The sequence below is a fragment of the Miniopterus schreibersii genome (genome assembly GCF_964146895.1).
Source record: "Miniopterus schreibersii genome assembly, chromosome: 6".
NCBI classification, from domain to species: Eukaryota; Metazoa; Chordata; class Mammalia; order Chiroptera; family Miniopteridae; genus Miniopterus; species Miniopterus schreibersii.
The window spans coordinates 77504298-77525429 of NC_138107.1; the positions used below are offsets into that span (position 1 = coordinate 77504298).

The 21132-nt window shown below is 49.8% G+C and overlaps 1 protein-coding gene and 1 long non-coding RNA gene across 3 annotated transcripts in view; both read left to right on the forward strand.

Annotated features, from left to right (window-relative positions):
- Nucleotides 1-3032: 3032 nt before the first annotated feature.
- On the forward strand, nucleotides 3033-12222 carry LOC308558503. Its single transcript, XR_013999021.1, has 3 exons — nucleotides 3033-3163; nucleotides 3710-3913; nucleotides 9437-12222. It is a non-coding gene; the product is annotated as an uncharacterized lncRNA (long non-coding RNA).
- Nucleotides 12223-15261: 3039 nt separating this feature from the next.
- PHACTR2 (phosphatase and actin regulator 2) overlaps nucleotides 15262-21132 on the forward strand; it is a gene marked incomplete at both ends in the record, with an annotated part of 197920 nt that continues 192049 nt past the window's right edge. For both annotated transcript variants that reach the window (XM_081141274.1, XM_081141278.1), the window contains one exon: nucleotides 15262-15469. In XM_081141274.1, the coding sequence (XP_080997400.1) occupies nucleotides 15262-15469 (208 nt within the window). The remainder of the gene's footprint in view (nucleotides 15470-21132) is intronic.

A 21132-nucleotide genomic window follows, 5' to 3' on the forward strand; every position in this document is an offset into this window, starting at 1 on the left:
GGCGGCGGCCTGGGCCCCGGACGCCCCGGGAGGGCAGCCTCGCTCCGCGTCTCCGGAGCTTTCTTTTACTCCCGCGCCAGCCCCCTGGGGGCTGGGCCGAGGCTCGCGGGCCGTCCCTCTGTCCCTCTGTCCACGAGGAGAGTGACTCTGGTTTGGGGGCTGCGGGAGCGACTCTCTCCTCCAGCTGCGCGACCGTCACTAAAACCTCCCGAGGGGACCACGCGAGCAGCACCCCCGGGTGGAACCGTGGACCCGGAGGCCGAGACGGGAACCTGAAGCGGGGCATCCCGGCTCTTCCAGGCGGGAGGCGCCGAAAACAACCCAGATCGCGCCCAGCTTCCGAGTCGGAATCGGGTGAAATTCCAAGTTTCTAATTCAGGTCGGGGGCCCAGGACGTGCATTTCAAACCAGTTCTAGTTGCTGCTGTTGCTGGTTCAGGCTCCAGCCTCAGAACGACTGAATCAGAAACCGCGGTGAAGGCGCAGCCCCGCCCCTCTGCTCCTGCAGAGCCTCTCCTCCCTGGGGGCCAGTGCACGGGGCGCCCCTCCCTGCTTCGCGTCACCACCTCCCTCCCACGCAGTTTGCTCCCGCTGTGTGTTCCATTAACACCTCATCCCAGCCTCTAATAGAGGATCCAAAAAGTGCCTGTAATTAGGAGCATACAGCTCTCATTGCTCATTAGGCTGTGAGCTTCCTGAGGGCAGGGACCCTGACCCTCAGTTACGTGGTCCCCGCCTTTAGAGCAGAGCCTAGCGCAGGGCGGCGCTCAAAGCATGTCTGTTGAAGTTCTGATCGTGAAGTCTTATGAAAGAACAAACAAGATGTGGACTCACAGAAACTTTAGCATCATAATTTGTGGCCCAACATTTGGATTTTTGCAGTTTGAAATCTGAGTCTACTTAATAGCTCATGACTCTGCACCTTGGACTTGGAAACTGCCTGCAGAACCCACGGCCTGTCTGTGCTGATTGCTGCTGGTAAGTAACCCAGAGGTTTCTTTTTACAAGCCTGGACCTGAACTGGGACGTTGACAGATGTCTAATCATGTTACCCATGGTCCCCATCTCACAGTCCCACTGCCCACCAATTAGAAAACAAGCACTGCAAGTGTGTGGTTTTGTTTCCCTTAGCAAGCATCCCTTTGCTACAACTTATACCTTAAACAAACAAACAAACAAATCCTGTTCTCCCCCTCCCACCTTGGCACTTCTTCAGTTCATACTGTGAGCTACCTCCCTGGATTGCAAATCATATATGGATACAACTCTTAATTCCTTTTGGGATTTTTCTTAACAAAGGAAATGACACTTAGTAGCTGTTGCCTTCACTGTCCTATCTCTGCAAAGACATAGGAGGAGCAGCTGCCGCTGGCACCCCAGGTATAAGGGCATTCACCCCCTTGATGCAGTGTTAATGACACCCCAGGACCACACCTGCTCCATAAGGACCCCGGTTTTCCCAGGTGGAGGGTCCCCTGGAATAGAGGGCTCAAGGAATCCGCTGAACATGCACTACCAACCACAATAACCCCAGTTAGCGATACAGTCGGTGACGATTTTTATTATTTAGTCTTGGATCCTAGAATGACCTAGGACCTCAGTGGCACATTTTAACAAAAAGGTGGGCCTTTCCGTCACTGGGCCTTGACGTCCCTTGAAACAGAGGCTTGTGTAATAAGTGCCAAAGACATTTTTTATAGCACAATGAGATGGTGAGTGCGCAAAGGGACGGTAGATTTAGGTGATAGTGCAGCAGGGGGGCCCTGTCCTCCCATCGAGCATTTGCCCGTGTGAACCCCACATTTTGAGGTTTCCATTTTTCAAACAAATTTACTTATCACTCAATAATTATTTACATTTTCATGTATTTTGGTTAATCGGTGCTAATCAGACCTTCTGATCTACCTAAGTGCCACTTGGGTCATTTATCATTTCATTTGAAGGCAATGAAATTTTTTTAGTCGGTAAGTACAACCTTATAAAAATTACAATTTCTGTAGGAAATACTGAAAGTAGATTAAAGACCTTCCTCAGTGCCCTTAAGGACACATAAGAATCCCAGAATATCACATGGGGAACCATTGATACAGGTTTTGAAATAAATAAGAAGGAGATTTATTTGGAAATAAAAGACTCTACTCCATATGTATTTGTTAAATGACTAAAAGAATGAAATCTATAAAATATTTTAAACTTTTTTTTTTTAATTTCAGAAAGAGGAAGGGAGTGGGATAGAGAGCTAGAAACATCAGTGATGAGAGAGTGTCACTGATCGGCTGCCTCCTGCACGCCTCCTACTGGGGGTCAAGTCGGCAACCCCTACATGTGCCCTGACCGGGAATCGAACCAAGATCTCCCGGTTCATGGGCTGACGCTCAATCACTGAGCCACACCAGCCGGGCAATATCTATGAACTATTTTAAAACATGGTCACTTACAGAGAGAAAAGCATGCAATAGATTGCACCTCATACTTTATAAGATAATGGGCTACAAACCTACAGTCTCTGCACTTAAAGCCGCTGCTCAGTGAGCAGTGGGGCCACAGCACATTAAGGCTTAAACTCTGTATGTAAAGGTTTTGATAGAGGACCCAGATATCTGAGAAATGACAGATTCCCCAGGTGCACGTGGCTCATTTTGGGGGGCTTGGGCCTCAGTGGGGAACTCTGCAAGGAGCCCCTCATCCTATCCTGTTTGAGGTCACCGTGAGATGGCAGATGAAGAAATTAAAAGGTGTTTGTCCCTGTAGCAACAGGTGTTCCTCACTGTGAAGCCATCCCAGTCAGCAGCCACATGCTGGGCGGCAGGTACACGGGGTGCTTGCCACGGTCGCTGCTCCTGATCTCCCGGCAGAAGAGGGCAGGAGGCTAGCCCTGCACAAGCTGTCGCTGCCGGAGGAAGTCGCCACGCCCCTGCTGTCCTCCCAGGGATACCATTGGCTGCCCAGGGGGAGCTGACAGCTGAGTGAGGCTCGAGGACAGTTTCCTATCTCCAGGAGGGCGCCGGATGACTGCCACCCACCAGCCTGAGCAGATACCAGAATTCCTCGCCAGTGGACAGGGAAGTGAAACATTTGCTCAGCACTGACATCAGCACAGCCTCTCTCTGGAAATGCAGAAGAGCAGCGTCCAAACAACCTGAGGCTACTTCATTCTTTATGTGGTAAATAAGCCTGTTTAGGGTAGAACAAGCAGATGACAGGGGGCAATGACATCCCCCTTTTACTGGCGGGGGAGGGAGGAAGGAGGAGGGAGGAAGGAGGAGGCCACAGGGCTCAGGGGAGGCCGCAGAGCAGAGCACAGTCTGAGAGCACAGATTCGCAGCCAGGCCACCCCATTCCCATGCCGGCTGCCCCTCTGCCACGGGGCTGTGCCATCCCGGGGGCGTCGCTCCACATCTCTGGACCTGAGTTTCTGCACCTACTGGCTGTGAATGATAACAGTGCATCCTTTCATAGGATTGCTGGGAAAATGAAATCATGCAAAGCACACAGTCAGCCTCATCTAAGTGTGGACTAGTGTTATACATGTTAGGTAAGTAAGGGGAGGCTGAGGGACCGGCGTTTCTGCCTGAAATCCCACCGAGGACTCCAGAGGAAGCCTCCTAGGCTGACTGGCAGACTTCACTGGGTGAAGCCGTGTTGTTAGGCGAAAGGAGAGGCTGCGTTTAGCTTTCCCCAAAGACCCTGATATTCAGTAATACCCGCAGGACCCAGAAGTCGCTGAGAACCTCACAGGAAATCTGGCCGGAGTGGTTCCCTGCATGGCCAGGCCTCTGTGCCGCCGAGTACACAGAGTTTGCAGCCAAACTCAGAGGACCCCAGCTTACCACCAAAAGCTGAGGCGGGCCCGAGAGAGACAGCTCGTGAATTATAGCCGCTCCAGGCCTCATCCGGGAACACCAGCAGGACAGGTGAGTACCCAGCACCTGAGAGCGTCGCCGAAGCCTCCGGCCTGCAGCCCCTTCCCACCTTCGGGAAAAGCAAGGGCTGGGGAAGCATCTGAGACTCGGAGCGTTTTTACCCAAAGGAGACCCTCAATATTTGCTAAAGAGGCTGTTTAATTTACAGGACTTGTCTGCATCTAGTCCAGATGGAACAATTCATTTTGGCTACCAACCAACAGGTGTGTGTATGGGGAGGGACAGCGTGCCAGTCTGCAGAGGCAGGCAGGCCGGCTGTCCGCAGAACAAAGGAGCCACACTTTCTCAGCACAACAGTGGGTACCCCCAGGTAATTTGAGGACCCCGAGCTTCCAAATGTGCAACACATTTGCCTTCGCTTTCACTCCTTCCCAACGTCTTCATGAAAAATGAGTGGTCTCATCGGTGCCTGTGCACAGAGGCCCGGTTCAGGGGCAGAGGTCTGGTCCCACATCAGTCTCCCTCCCCGGGCCCCCCTGGCCAAGGGGGATAACCGGCTCTGGGCTGCGTGGGTCAGAGCAGAGAGGGAAGTTTCCACAGCCCTGGTTAGAAGGGGCCACGTCCCTGGACACAGGAGGAAGCGAAAAACAACTCAAAAGAGCATGAAGCTAATAAAAACAAAAGGCAAACAGAAAGAAACTACAATGCAAAGAAAAGCAGACTGTGGTGAGAAGGAAGACAGGGGAGGCAAAGGGGGTGATCAAAAACGAGGCGCCACAGACACAGCAAGGTGACAGACGCGGGGTCATCCCAGAGGTGGGGGAGAGGAGACCACGCTCCTTCCAGCTCCAGCGCCGGCAGGGCGGGGGCAGGAAATCTGTGGCTGAGGGCAAGTGGGAGGCTGGGGAACCAGTGGGAGGGAGGGGACACATGAGGAGAGGGGAGGCCTCCCTCCTGCTGGTTCTCGCTGAGCAGATTTGCTTTCCTGAGGGCAGAGCCTGCACGGAAACATGACCCACTGCTGGGAGGCCTTTTCGCGAGCGACCTGCCCTTGCCATGCACCATTCACTGGGGGCACTGGGGCCGGCGGCTGCCGCAAGGCTATCCCTGTGCCCATTTGTTTTAACTGCAGGGTGAAAGCTCGGGTGCGGAGGGTCAGGGCCAGAGCCCCCGCGGGGCCCTTCTTCCTGCGTGAAAAACCCACACATATTAAGGAGTGTATTTCATGACTATGTTGGTATAGAGGCAAATATGTTACTATTATATGTTAAAACATTTTCTTTAACCCGAAAGTTCTTTTTCTCCCCTATTCAGCCTTTAGAAGAAATTTAAACATTTTTGTGAACCTTTCCAAGTGCTGTGGGGCCCTGGGCACTATGCCTCCTGCGTGGATAGATAAGTGAGCCCTGGAGAACTGAGAGACACAGGATGACAAGCACTAAAAATATACAGAGAGATTAGATGAAATATTTATATTAATGTGAGCCAGGGTAAGTGCATTAGAATAGCAGCAGCTGAATGTGATGATCATGAAAATTCCATGGCTGCAGAGAGGTGGTTTTTTAAGGTGCTGGTATATACTGTTTCGTGCTTAGTATATGCTGAGCACTCTTCTAAGTGTTTGATAATATATACACAGTATATGTGTGTGTATATATATGTAATTAAATATCCTCGTAAGGCACTTTTATTATCCCATTCTACAGATGAGGACAGGAGGCACCGAGAGACTAAAGAACTTGCCTAAATAGACTAAGGCCATGCTTTGTTTTGTTTTTAATCCTACCTGAGGATAGGTTTTGAGAAAGAAAGGAAGGGGGAGGGGGAGCAGGGAAGGGAGAGAGGGGAGAGAGAGAGAAAAACCCATCAGTGTGAAGATTGGTAAAGCCCATATTATTATCTGACCACTGAACTGCTCAAATGTTCATTCCGAAAACTGAAAGACTCCCTCAAATATCTCTATAAGATTTATTCTCCGTATTTTATGTTTCCCCAATTTTCTTCACAGAAAATTAAACTTTAAAGCATGTAGTTATTCATCGACAAGTAACATGGGATTTGAAAAATGAAATCTTCGTTACAGTTTTACAGAAACTACTGTGAAACCTTCCGGCTTGCTTTTGAAGGCAAGATCCGTATCTGGATCCATATACTTTGGTAACCGAGCAGCGTAGCAAATGCAACATAATCTTACGGGCATGGGTTCATCTTCAGAATTAAAAGGAGTTTCCATCTACTCTTTTTTTCCCTTAAGTGGAGGATTGATTTGTCTATATTTAAAATGTTGATTATTTGTTCATTGCGTTTCGTTTCTTTTCGTTAATTCTGCCCCAAGCATTCACTTATCTTCGTGGCAAAAAGCTTAATATCTTCTCCTTTCCACATGAGCTGTTGTAGGTGCTCTTGATATTTAGGGGGAAAAAAGTCCAGTTTCCACCTCCTGGTGGGGAGAGCGCTGGTGTTGGGCCGCCCACAGGGCCTGCTTCTTGCTGCTCTCCTGGCTGCTGGGAAATCGGTTCTGAGCTGCCCGTGGAGCTGAGCAGATGATCCGGTTCTGTGCTGTGGGGCCTTTGGGCTGGCTCCTGGGCTCTCCGAGGGGGGTGCTCCTTGTTCTCCTTCCCACGTGCGGCCACCCGCGGGCTGCCACAGTGGCCTGCCCTCCGTGGCTAGCTCCCGGGACTCCCACGCGCGGCCCTCTCTCGCGTGCCCAGGCGCCCGAATGTGCGTGAGCTCTAGTCCCTGAAGGAGGGTCGGCCTCGGTGCTTCCAGGAGGCCCCGGCTCATTCTGAAGGTTACTTACAGTAGCGCCAAGTTTCTTCTCCTCCTAAGGGGCCACCCCTTCCTTTCCAGAAGTGGGAGCAGAGCTAAGTAAAAGAAGCCAGACACAGGGTTCATATTGTGTGTCCATCTATACAAAATTCCAGAAAGTGCCAGCTCTTCCCTAATGACAGAAAAGCAGGTCAGTGGTTGCCTGGGGCTGTGGCAGAAGGAGGGAAGGCCTACAATTCAGAAGCAGGAGGGACCTTTTGGGTGATAGAAATGGTCAGTATCTTGATTGTGAGAGTTTTACCAGTGTGTCCATCTGTCACAATCCATAAAAGTGTATATTTAAATAGACACAATGTATTGTATGTAAATTAAACTTCAAGGAAGTTGATTTTTTAAAAAGGATGAGTATTATCCCAAAGAAAATCAAGGGACTGGTAAAAAACAACAACAAAAAAATCAATAAATGGTTGTCCACAATACAGAGAAATAGTTGAGGACATTTTTTTTTTTTTTTTTTTTGCCCTCAAACTGCAAAAACTGGTGTTGCTGGTGTGGTTTCTGCCTGAGGTTTAAACTTTTGCTTTTATTTCTGTTATCATCTTTGATAGATAGGAATGATAGCCTGCCATATATGTCCTTAAGAAAACAAAACCTTAGGTTGGATGATCCTAAGATAATCATTACTTCACAGATAAGAATGAAATTCTAGAGACATTCCTGTTAGAATAAGGGAAAAAAACTATGATATTTATTACCACCAAAATTGCTGGAAATTCTGGCTAAAAAATTAACATATCAAGCCTACCTAAGAGTTTATTATTAGCAGGGAGAAACATCCCCCTTCCTTTCCTCACCTCGGTTCCTCCCTTGTTTTTGTAGATGATATTATTGTAGACTTTAAAAACCCGAGAGAATCAGCTGACAACTCTTAGCGCTAAAAAGAGTTCAATAAGGTACTAGGTTACAAAGATATAAAAATCAATAGCTTTCCTGTATACACAACAACTGGTTTGAAAAATGAAAAAAAAGTCCATTAATAATAGCAACAAAAAATATGAAATAGAAACTAAAAGGTAAACAGCAAACTGAGCAAATACATTTTCTGCAAATATGAAAAAAAAAAAAAAAAAACCTGTACTCTTCTCAATCTATAAAGTGCTCATACAAAAATCAATAAGACGAAAACCCCCATCGAGAAAGGGGAAACAACCGTTTCACAAACAGGAAATACAACCGACCAAGACAGAGACCAAACAGGTGCAAAGTGACCACACCTTTACGATGCTAATTGTAACAACAGAAGTTTACCATTTTCTTTTTTGTCAATCTAGAAAATTTTGTTAAAAATTTTATGGCCAAAGCGGGTAAAGTGTGATGGGTACTCGCAAACACTGCCAGCGGGGTATGAGTTGCTACAATCTTGCCAGCCATGGTATAAACTGCGTGCAGTATTTCTGGAAAGCAACTTACGTTTCATTTTGTCTCTGATTTTACATTACAGTTTTTCATTTTTATGAAGTCAGATTTATTGATTTTTTCCTTCATAATTTTTTCCATTACTTTCATTTCTAGAAAGTGCTTTTCTGTCCCATATTTTCTTCTAACTTTTTATGGTTTGTGTGTGTATCCTTTTAAATTTAACTCTTTAATCTCTATTGGCGAATGTCAAAGGGAGATTTTAAAAATAGTTTCCAAATACTTTGGAAAAAAATCAGACACTGTTTATTGATTAATTCCCATTGATTTGTTATGATGCCTTTATGGTAGACTAAGATTTAGAGATGTTTGATTATTTTTAGGGTTCCATAGTCTCTTCCACTGGCCTAGTCATGGGTAAAGGGGTGTGTGGTTGGAACAGGGGCTCGGGAGCCAGGCCGCCTCTGAGCTTTGGGACTTGGGACGTTTTATGTATCCTTTCTGAGCCTTTGTTCTTCATCTGCAAAACAGTGCTAGTAGGTTTCTGTGAGGATTTACCGTGTTATACATTTAAAGCACTTAATGTTGGTATATTATACATGCGAAATGAGTCTTAATTATTAGTATGCCAGCACCACGTTTTAGTTATTATAGCCCTGTCTTATTTTAAAAATATTGAGTAAAACAAGACTTCCTCTTTTCTATTCCTTTAAAAAGTTAGCTAATTTTACTTTTTTGAGCCAAAAACCTTGCAGTGGTCGGTGATTCATTGCTTTCCATCATCCCCCACCTCCAAAAAAAAAAAAATTCAGAGATTTTTAAAGTATAATTCAGACCGTGTCACTCTCCTGCTTAAGCCTTTCGTGGACTTCATTCCACTCGGGTCAGGGAGCACCTGGCTACCCTCCCGCCTCTCTGTGCCCCTGCACACCTCCTCCCTCTTGCCCATCGCATCCCCACCTCCCTTGCTGCATTTCTGTGGCTCATTCTTCCTGCGGTTTTCACACCTGCCAGTCCCTCAGTGTCCTCTGTGCTTCTGGTGCCTGTGAGGCCTCATCTCTCAGGTCTGGACAAAGGCCACATCTTCAGAAAGGCCTTCCCTGACCTTGCTAGTTAAACGAGCCCTCTTTCCAGCTGCTTCCCACCAGACCACCCTGTTTATTTTCTTCAAAGTATCCTGCCAGTGACAAACCACCTTGTTCGTGTGCATACTATGCTCCAGCCTCCCCTGCGGCCCTCCCTGTTTCCCTGCGAGCTCCCTGCAGCCCACCCTTTCCCCCCTCATCCCACAGAACCAGCCTTCAGAGGAGATCCTCTGCTGGGATGCTTCTGTGAGACAGAGTGGAGCAGAAACCTTACCAGAAGTTACATTGTCTAATTTCTCCACAGGGCCTTCTCATCAAGGAATTGAAGGTAATTTTTATCTACTCCTCTCCCTGCTGGGAGTTCAAGCTTAAAAACAAACCAGGAATTGCCAAGTCTCAAGGACAACCCCTAAACCTTCCCTCCCACCCCACACAGCTGGGGATGCAGCAAGAAGGGATAAGAGATCATTTTTGTCTCCCCGCCAGAAGGGCAGACCTTTGCTTCCTGGGAGCCACGCAGTAGCATTTGAACATTTTTTATGTTTTTATGTGTGAGTACAAGGCCTCCAAACCAGAGAAGTTTCTAAGCACAGAACAATCTCTACGCAGGTCTCTGGCTGCTGAAAGTCTTGGCCATTCAAGGAAATGAGGCTGGATTGTCTCCAAAGGGAAGGAAAAGGAAAGCAATTTGATGAGGTTTCTTTCTTTCTTTTTTTTTTTTTGCTTCAGATATAATTTTCACACAGTAAAATACTCCCTCTTTATGGCACACAAGTCTCTGACTTTGGACAAATGCCCTTGTGTAATCACCAGCACCATCAAGACAGAACAGTACCATCAGCACAAGATGCCATCCCCTCGCTCTCCTCCCCGGTAGCTACTGCTCTGTTCTCTGTTTTTAGAATTTTGCTTTTTCCAGAATATCACTGAAGGGAAGCAACACTGTGTGAAGTCCTTTGAGTCTTCTTTCTAATTACGACAGTGCTTCTGAGACTCCTCCGGGGCGTATGTACGCATCAGTCGTTCGTGCCTCTGAATTGCTGAGTAATATTCCACGGTGGGAAAGTACTTATTTGGGTTGTTTCTAGTGTTTGAAGATTATGAATGCAGCTGCCGTGCTTTCAGCTCTTTGGGAAAACATAACTTTTATTTCCCCTCCATAAATACTTAGGAGCAGGACTGCTGAGTCACAGCATTTCCCTCGATAAGAAACTGCCGAGCTAGCTTCCCAGTGGCTGTGCCATTTTGCATTCCCACCAACAACTGCTTTTAGCGTTTTGAGGGCTGACCTGAGGAGGACCCAGTCCCCAGGCGTGTCGGGTACTTCCAACCTTTCGACATCTGAGTGACGGGCTCCTTAACACCCCCTCTCAGACAGTCCCTGAGGACTCGGGGCCTGGCAGAGGCGGCTCCTGAGTTGACTGTGTGTCCTGGACGCTACACGAGGATGCCCTGGAAGTCAAGGTGAAGGACCCTACAGCTGACCTCGGCAACCACTGGACTAAGAAGGAGAAGAGTCCCCTCCCTTCTTCCTAAAGCCTTAAGCACTAGAGTTCATGTTTGATCCAAGGAGAAGGAATTAATTCAGGAAAATGTCTTTGGGGCAGCCTTTGCAGATGAAGCTGAGCTGGGTATGATTTATAGAAACAGAGAAATAGACTGCACATCCCAAATGTCTTAGGGTATTGTATTGAGCTTCCCGTATATGCCAGTCATTACACTCAGCACTTTAGATACATTACTTTTCGATCCTTAAAACAACCCAACAAATTCAGTATACGCATCACTTAGGTATCAAATTTAGGTACCAGAATTGAAGCAAAAGACTAATCTTGTTACTACTCCGCGAAGTCCTTTGTCAGCCTCTCTGTGTCATATCCCACCATGTCCCCACTCACCTCCAAGGCTCCAGGCCCACACCCCCCTATTTCTCTCCACTGTTCCCTGCCCTGGGCCCTTGACCACACCATTCCCTCTGCCTGGGAGGCTTTTCGCTTTCTTGTTTTCCTACTCACTTTTAAAATGAATGCAAATAAAAGTGTCACAGAACCATCAACTCTCAGACCAGAAGAAACCTTAGAGATCATCAAAACTAGTTTTTTATTTCTTGTGTGTGTTTTTTTCTTCTTTTTTTCTTTTTTATATGTGACCTTAAATGCTGGCCTACTTTTACTATATTGTGGTCCATTAGTTTCATTTCCTTTGTTACCAAGCTCTGTGTGTGGGCTGAATTCCTTACCTTTCTGTTATTTCATTTTGATTGTGTATATCACCCATTCTGATCTCTGCCACTTCTTTTCAAATATTACTTCTCTCATTCCTGGTGATTTTATCCACCTGTATTAAGGAAACAATATTGCCCATGAAAGACACTCATTTCTAGTGCCTTAATTTTGGAATCATGTTTCCTAAAAAAAAAAACTTACACTGTATTTGTGTGTGTGTGTGTGTGTTACATATAAAGTCTGATAAACAGAACTTTGTATAAATGTGGGGGGAGGGGAAGACAGCAAAATAAAATCGCAATCATAAAAGTAACCCGAGTTAGAAGAGAATTAGTATTGTCTTCAAGAAATGTCTTTAGGAAGTTTGATTTTAATTTGAGCAGCACAACTGTTTGCATGTCATTCATGTCTAAAGACTGCCGGACAATGAAATACTGATCAGTTACAAAATATCTTCAACTCCCTAGTGTGTCTAATTTTAAAAACTATCAGTACCTTTTACTATGCATTAAAGTATTTGAATAAAAATTCCTCTTCGCATAAGTTAAACTGTATCCTACAAAGAGCCCTTCCTGCTGCTTGTGGCTGTCGGAGAGGAAGACACCGGCCGCAGAGCAGGTAGACTCCACAGACCGTGCACCTGCTCCTGTTGAAGGCAGAGTGTTCTCAGCACCAGTGGGCCGAGCAAACTAAATTTGCATTTATGAAATGAATGATAAATGAAATGAATTAATACATTTTCATTTATATCTTGTATCATCTTACACAAATCCTAATTTCAAAGAAAATGGCAAAACTATGAAATTCTTTTTGAAGTGTTCAATCACTGTTAAGACACTCCGTAATTAAAAGTCATTCCTTTTTCATCTTCAGTTTTTATTTCTAATCTTTCAGAAATAACATTGAATGAAAATAGCTGAATGAAAAGCAAGCTAATAGCATCTGTTTCTAAGGAAATAGAAATCTTATAGCAGGAGTGAGACAGGATAAACAAAACTGGAAATAAACAAAACCCCAAATAAATGCGATGACTAATGATTTTAGGATTGTACAAGCATAATGGTTTCTGAAAAGTGAATCCTAATCTCCTTCTTGCCTACCTTTTCAAAATTTAGCTACCACCTCCCCCCACCCCCACCATGGACTCCTGTTCTCCAGCCATACATTAGTGTCCTGAGAAGCCCCACTTCCTCAGTCCTGTGTCCTTGCAGAGGCCCTCCCTCAGCCTGCGGTGTCTTAGCATCTCAGATGCCACTTCCTCTGGGAAGCCTTCCCTGATCCTTCCCCTCAGGCAAGTTAGGTGCCTGCTCCTCCGGCTTTCCAGAGTGCCTTCCACGGACCTGTCAGTTTTGCCATTTGCAATGAATTTCCAGGTAATTATTTGTTAATATCTGTCTCCCACAAAGAGACATCATTCACTGATTCACTCATTCAACACACAGCAGTGCTGGGGGGACAAGGCCAGTCTGGGTACTTCCTGCCCTGAAGTAGTTCACAGGGGGTAGGAGAGACAGGTTAGCATCCCAACAGCTACAATCTGGTGTGAAAAGTGACATAATAGAGATACAGGTGGGACATGTGGCACTGTTCAGGAGGGGCCCTTGCCGGGCTTTGAGGCTGGAAGGTATCAGAAAAGCCTCACTCAGGCTGAGACGCTTGGCCTGAGGCTGGAAGGAGAGTGATGGCCCGTCAGTTAGGAGTGAAAGGCAACGAATGCTGGTGCCAGCAGAGGGAATGGGGGCACTGCGGGGGCAGAGCGCAAGGAAGTGAGCCTTGAGGCAGGTCCCTGCCTTTAAGAGGTAGAAGATAAAGAAGGGGCGGAGGAGAGCAGGCAGGAAACTGAATCCGGAGATTTTTATTTCAGATGGAGAATGGACAGAACAGGGAACTAGCAAGTGCATGTTATTCTCTCCAGAAACTTGGCCGTGGAGGGAAAATGAACGGAGGAGTGCAGGGTTGAGGGGTTCCTTGAGGGCATGGAGCACCTAGCACGGCGCCTGGCCCACTCAGGCATGTTATTTATTGAATAAGAGTTGAAATAATGAATTGCTGAGTGACTAAGAGCCAGGGGAGACTTCAAGTGTTCTGAAGTATTTGGTCAGTTATTTATATTCAGAAGAGGTGGCAGAGGGGATAGACCAGAGAAGAGAGAAGCAGGGGCCTGGAAGATGGTGGGAGCACCGACGATGCAGGCAATAAGGAGAGGAAGGTGGGGCGCAGGGAACAGGGGTGCCTGCTCCGGAGAGAAGGCACCCTGCAGGGGGTGGATGTAAGGAGTACAGACTCATCCCCCCGCCAGACCCGGGAGGGCCACCGGGGATGAGAGGTGCCACTGCAATCACGCTGATTATCCAGGGCAGTGGGAACCCCGTCTGCGTGTCCTTTCCACCCGAGAGTGACCTGTCCACTAACACAATGCAAGTCGAGGCTGTGAAACAGAGACCTCTTTCCTCTGTCCTAAAGGACACCAGGTAGCCAGAGAGGGAAGTAACACGTGGAGCCAAGTTAAAAAGGTGGGAAAGCAGGAGCTACTGCGAGGCAGGACCCGGGAGCCTGCGGACTCTGGACAGGGACCTGTGTGGACAGTTGTCCCCGCACAGCTGGGATCCTCACACCCTCCCCGCAGGGTGGCTGTGAGTTTCAGGTGAAAGCCCCGGGAAACGACCAGGGGTGAGCTGTTGTTATTGTGACCTACTTGCTACAAAGGCCTCGGTGTTTCTCACGAACCCCTCTAGCTCCCATCCCTTATTTTTGTGCCTCTTTCCTCTTATGTCCTCTGCTTGGGTGGTTTTTCTTATTGAAAGAGATGCGTGCAAAGTGTCTGACCCAGCACCTGGAGCATGGGCGCGCGCGTGTCGGTAAAGCTGAACTGCTAACCCTGCTCCCCCTTCCCCCCACGAGCACCCCCATCTCCTCTGCCCGATGCCCATCTAACCCTGGGCAGTGCCTCCCTGGCCCTGAGCTTTCGGGAAGGGCGACTCCGAGCCTGACTTACAGCCTTTGGGTCCTGGGCAGGTCCTGACCTGGGGCCTCATCAGGAAGCTGAGAAAGCCTGGGGGGGGGGGGGATCGCCCGCTGAGCCCGCAGGGCCCCGCTGCCCATTCTGCAAACCCCTGCGAGGCTGGGGGGGGGGGGATCGCCCGCTGAGCCCGCAGAGCCCCGCTGCCCATTCTGCAAACCCCTGCGAGGCTGGGGGGGGGGTCAGCTGCGCCGCCTCCAGCCCACGCGGGGAGGCCGGGCGGCCGCCTGGAAGCACCGGCTCGGACGTCGCCTCTGGTTCCTCACCAGGGCCTCGGAGGGCTCGTCGTTTAAACCCGGCCTTTGCCCGGCGGACAGAAACCCAGGGATGAGACCTGGGGAGAAGCTTTCGGACGAGGGGTGACGGGGAGGCCCTGAGGCTCCTCCGAAGGGGCCCCAGGACCTGCCAGGAGCCCGCCCGCGCGCCCCTGGGCCTGGCAGCTTCACACCTGTAAGCCCGGCTGGGTCACGCCCGCTCCTCCCGGGGGGGGGGGGGGGGGCTCAAGTGTGTGTACGTGGCACCCCCACCCCCGGGAATGGAAACCGTGGTGTTCACCCCACCTTGCAGCCCAAGCCCAGCTCCGGAGCCCCAGCCGCACCTGTCCGCGCTGGGGGCGGCCCGGGGCTCCGGCTGCGCCCCGCGAGGCCGAGGCCAGCCCGCGCTGGGGCGGGGCGGGGCGGTTCGCGGGCTGCGGGCGCCGGCGGCGAGCCCTGGCTTCGCCCGCGGGAGCGAGGACGGGCTGTGGGCGGCTCCTTCCTGTGCAAACTTTTCAGCCCCTTCCTCCCGCCGCCGGCCCCACGCGCGGCCCGGGGTCTCGGCGCGGCGGGCGGCGCAGCGTGGGCGCGGGCCCCACCCCGCGCTCCGGGCCCGCACCCCGAGGAGCCCATGGCCGAGGCGGGCCGGCGCCCCGCGGGCCCCCGGGCGGAGCCGGGCGGGCAGGTGGCGGCCAGAGCCCCCGAGCCCGAGGCGCCCGCCCCGCCGCGGGCCCTGCGCAGGCCGCCCGGGGAGCCCAGCCCGCGGGGCCGCTCGCAGAGCGACCTGTCGTCGTGCTCGAGCAGGGGCCGCCCGCTCCGGGTGCACATCTCCGGCTCAGGTAGGGGCGCAGGGGGCGCTGGCGGGGGGCCGGCGGGCGCGCGGGCAGGTGGCGGCGGCTGGGCGGCCGCCGGGCGTCCTCGGGCGCCGGTCCCGCAGGCTGGCGGCCGCCGGCGGGGCGCTGGGGGGCGGGCGGGCCCCCTCCGAGGCCGCCCGCGGCTGGGCGCCCTGGGTCCGAGGTGCGCGAGGCCCGCAGCTGGGGCGCCGGGCGGGGGCGCCGCGGCTCGGGCTCCGGGGCTCGGCGTCGCGAGGAGGATCCTCCTCCCGGTCTGAGCGCGACTTTGCCCCTCGGAAGGGTGCGGTCCTGTCGCTGGGGGCGCTGGGCCAGTGCAGGTCCTGGAAACCCTCCCAACAACGGTGTGTGGGGGGGTTTTTTTGGGGGGGGGGAAGGGTGGGGTGCTGGTCAGAGGACTCGAGATACGCGTTTTTCCTCCCGGTAAAAACCCGTGCGGGTGGCGCGGAGAGTTTGGGCAGCCTGTTTGCGCATCGGGTCCTTCACTGTTACTGGCTACAGCCTGGAGCCAGCACCTCCGCGGCGGCCCGCGCCTGGCACCGCGCCTGGCACCCGGGCCCCTCTGCGCGGGGTGCGCGGCGGGCGCTGCCCTGGACCCGGGGGCGCCGAGCCCGAGCCCGAGCCCGGCCGGCGGGGGGGGGGGCGCGGAGCCTCGTCTGCCCTCCCTCCGTGTTGACAGTGGGGTGGGAACGTGAACGACCGCGTGGGGAGGCTGGGAGGGTTGAGTAACTGGTCATTTTAAATGCTTTGCGGCAAAGCATTATCCTAAGAACTGCAGAACTTTTAAAAAGTCCACCAGATTCGTGAAGTTCCCACAGATTGTTTTCTCATTTTCAGTCTTGGGCAGATGCGTGGGAACGGCAAGGAACTGCAAGCTGGAAGTAAAACTGACGTCAAAAGTGCGCATAGCGGCGAAAGGCCCTTGCAGGGGTGCGCAGGTGTACCCCGCCCCCCAACACCCCACGACCCCGTCAGGCTCTGGGCTCCGGCCTTTAAGCTCTAACTCAACTTCCCTTCTACCTGAGTCCGAGTTTCCTGGTCAGAAAAGGCACGTTTCCGTGTCTGACTCCCCTCGGCCTAGCTAGCTCTGTGTCCCACCGAGGCCCTCTGTTTCCTTACTCTTGTAATATTGTTTTTGCCCCACAACGTGTATACTTAGAAAACATTCAAGGTACTGTTGATCTGAGATTGCAGATCGCATTGGATAAAGCTGGTTAAAATTGTTCATTCCAGGTAATGGAAGGTAGGCGGTGGGATTTGTGAAAAGATTCTCCTGCGGAATTCATACTGTGGAAGCACTGACTGGAAAGTATTTTACCTCCGGCTTTTTATGTCTTGGCCAAACTGAACTTAGCCCGTGGATAATCTCGACTGATTTTTACAAACATTAACTGTTCAGATGACTCTAAGGAGACAACTGAAAAGTCATCCAGTTGGTGACTGTAGATAAATAAGCATAGCTCATATCACCATTGTTCATTTTCATAGAGAAATTAAGACATAAGCAAAAAAAAGGGCACTAAAACCCTCAAATGTGAGTGTGCACAGTGTACATGTGAGCTGTGGGCTTCATTTAATAACATTATTTTACTTCCAAGAACCCTGTGTCTTCTGCATGCTCTTAAAGGACATTGGAAATGACAACTTTCAGCTGAGTTGTCCCCTGTGCCCCTGGATGCTGACCCATGTGTAAAAGAGCGAACTTCTCCCATGTGACCGTGTTCCATTTTCAGAACTGAGCCTTGGAATTCTGTAAGAACAGGCTAAACGTGACCAGGAGCTCCCTGCCTTTCCTAGACTCAGAAAAAAGTGACCTGGTCCCTCTTGGACACACACAGAGTATTTTCCCAGAGTCCTGTAGCCTCCGCAGGCATGCAGGATGCATGAGATTCAGCCAGACGACTGGCCTGGGAGAACGGAATTCTCCCACAGGCATGCTGGCAAGGTTAGGCCACCTTGTAAAACATCGCTTGGCCTGGGGGTGGGCAGCCTGAGTTCTAGACCCTCCCCAGAAGCTCTGGACACACACGTGGGCAGAGTCTAGAGCTAGATTCTATGTAATTTTGCCAGAATGGCCCCAGACCAGCAGCACCTGCCTCGTCTCAGAATCTCAGACCCCACCCCAGACCTACTTAATCCCAATCTGCATTTCACAAGGTCCCCAATTTGTTCTTAGGCACATTCACATGTGAGAAGCATGATTCTCTGACACTTATTTTCAGAGCCAGGTACACATAAGAGTCACCTGGGAAATTAACAAAACAACCACCACAGCCAAACAGTTTATGACTGGGTCCCACCCCCAGGGGGTTCTGATTTAATTGGCGCCAGGTGCCGCATCGCATTAGGTAATTCTAATGTGGAACAAAGCTTGAGAACCATGATCTAGTAGCGTATATGTCAGTATGCACTGTGGTGCTGTGGCCAGGTTGGCCTGAGCAAGTGTAAGGTTGATGAACTTGGTACAGTACCTTCTCACATCCCTATTGGTGCTTTCTCCTGTTCCTGCCACTCCCAAGCAGCTTTTTTCAATCCCTTTCTTGATTCCAGTTTCTTGTCAACAAGTTTCCCCGAAGGGTTAATTTCTAATAATGAGTCAACTGCCTGGTGTGAGTCCTTGGGAAGATGTTGATGGCAGGGAGGGGACATCACATTTTGCAATGATGTGTGTCTGGGATGGAGGAGTGGAGGGGAAGGAAGACTGCAGGTGTTCTCCAAGGGTTGGTCCAGAAGAACCTCACTCCAAAACAACTGTGCACTCCCTGTTACTCCCATCTGTCACCCCACTTCCCACCCCAGCCTCTTCACCCATCTCCCATGAAAAAATAATTGAAAAAGTTGAAACTTGGCCTTGAAAATTTTATCAGCTATGGCAGTAAGGCTCACTCCAATAGGAAACATATTTGAAGCCCTGCTCTGTGCTCACACTGTGTAGATGCTGTGGGGATATCACAAGAGAATCCACTTTCCCCGTCTGGGCTTTGTAGCTAGATTTTGTCAAGAAAAGTACCACAGACTTCAGTGGCTTTCATTTAACCTGTGATGTGAGTGGTTATTTTTCCACCTGATAAAAATGCATGTGTATTGCCAGCAAAACCTATATGTTGTTTTGTATTTTAAAACCCATTTAAAAAAATATGAAGAAAACCAAATATTTTTGTGTAAGTGCATTTTTAAAATGTTCCTTAAATAACATTGGAATTGATACATAAGCCCATTTATTGATCTTATAAAAACTGAGGGCTTTTTTGCTTTATAAAAACCCAGATTGATTTTGCTTTATGATGTTTGAACTCACAGTTCTGGAACTCAACAAAAGTTCTAGATTTTAAAAACCTAGCATTTCTATGTAAATCTAGTGATATTTTATCATTAAAAGTATAAAATCCTGAAATAAGCTTTTGGATAGGTGTTTTCTTAATTTTCAGACCAATCTTTTCTAGTCTTAGTGACTTTATTCAGTAGGTTCTGATGTGCTCGTCTAATAAACCCAATGCTTAACGAGTAAAGAACCTTAGGACACAACCCAGGGCACACTTCTGCTGTAAGCTTTCAGCAAGTGCTGACTGTGACCTGCTGTGTGCCAGGCACTGTGCTGGGCTCGTCAGGCCATGCAGTCTTCCAGTGATGACTCTTAGTCTCGCATGTTGGGCTGCACAGAGCGGAGAACTATTCGAGCCACCTCATAAAAGGACGGTATGAATGAATGGAACACATTATTAACTGGATGCATAGACCTTTGGTACCCTGATTCATCTCTCCAACCTCCCTTCGCCCTGGTATATAAAGGTGTGTAGGTAACTGCAAATCCAGTATCGTTTTCTCGAGTCTTTCATCCCTGGTGTGTTCAGTGATGAAGAAGTGAGAAATCTAGCAAACTTGGGTGCTCTGTCGTTCCTCACCCACGGCTTTCTGGCCACCGCCACGAGGTGCTGCTGTCCGCGACAGGCTCTGCACTTGATAGCACCTGTCCCATTGAGAGAAGTCCTGCCCAGAGCGCTTCTCACTGACCTCCAGGGTTACAGCCCTTGGAGTGGAAGCTTGCATGTTTGGACATTGTTCCGAAAGCATGATGCTGCGCCAGGGAGGCTGGGTCCCCAGGGGCCTCGGTCACAGCTGGGCTGGAGCTGCCCTAGGCCGGGAACAATGGGTGTCTGCTCACTTTCCATTTGCTTAACTCAGAGTGGTTTTTGCCAAATAAAGACCACATGGCTCTAAGTTTACTTTCCGTCTGTGCCTGTTCACAGGAGACCAAAGCCTCCCTGCTGGGAGTGCAAAGGAGTCCAGCGGTGCCCAGGCCTGGTCAAGCTGTGCACCCTGGTGTGCACATGAACCCCTCCCCCTCCTCCTCCCCCAAGGAGGGAACCTTTGTCTTTGCCCAAAGGCCATGGGCTTCTAGCCAGCTAGAAGCTGACCATCGGTCAGGCTTCATCCCAGAAGGGGTGCCTCTCATCTGATTCTCACAAAGGCACCCGTAGACGCTGACGGGAGTCCTGTACCCGAGGCTGGTACAGTTTAAAATTCATCTTCACCTATAGAGAGGCTGGAACACCCTCTGCTACAGGGAGAACCTGAGGAGATTCTCCTCACAGGTGCTTCTCCTTACAAACACCACGTCGTGGCTCTGTCTGCGCTGCCCCATCCTTACCTGTGCTCCCTCTGAGCTCCCGTCTCTACATTTGCCGGGAAAAGTCTCTTTGTCTTTCTTAGTTCAGATGTCCTAGAGAGGACCTACTGTTTGAAACCACCTTTTCATAGCAGGTCATAGGTCACAGTGAAGCCTGCGGATTGGCTGTCCTTGATCTGATGACACCTACCCTAACTCCAACCCGCTGTGGCCGGGAAGGGGAAGTCATCGCACAGTGCCACTTAGAAAGGACTGAGTCAGGGGAGTTTCCGTTCGTTCGTTCGTTCGTTCATTCATTCATTCATTCATTCATTCAACTGGTCCTTATTGAGAGGAGGGCTACTCTGTGCCAGTCACTGTTCTAGGCACTGGGTGTACAGAGGTAACAGGATATGATTCGGCAATTTTGGGGGCAGAAAAGGTGTGGCAGGCCAGATACAGCAGCATGTCTAGTGAGCTAAGCCATTGTTATTTGACATGATTATAAAAAATTGACTGATGATGATGATGATGACAATGATTACTCTTGTTTTTGTTTTTAGAGGATGCATGAATTGCAAATTATACCTGAACTGGGCATGCTCTGGTTTGTATCAAAATTCAGTGGTAGTTCTGAGACTGATAGTGAAGCCGTGAATTTAAGTTCCAGCTACTGCAGGGGATACACTAGGTGAGGGAGCATATCTTGATTTTTTATTCATTCATTCATTCATTCATTCATTCAACAAACAGCTAATGGGCTAAACATGAAGGCTACAAATACATCTCTAAAGAACTCACAGTCTAGTGGGGGGAAGACAAGTAAACAGACAACTGCAGGGCAATCAAGTATGAGTTATGACTTGTGCCGTGTTCTGGGCCTGGGGGATAAGAAATGGCTTGGGGAAGGGCAACCAGGGAGGGCTTCCTGGGGGAGATGAAAGCTGTGCTATCTCCATGCAAAATGAGGATCAGGTAGATGGATTTGGGTGAGGTGGAGGAGTGTTTGGCAGAGGAAACAGTACGCGAAAAAGCACCAAGGTGG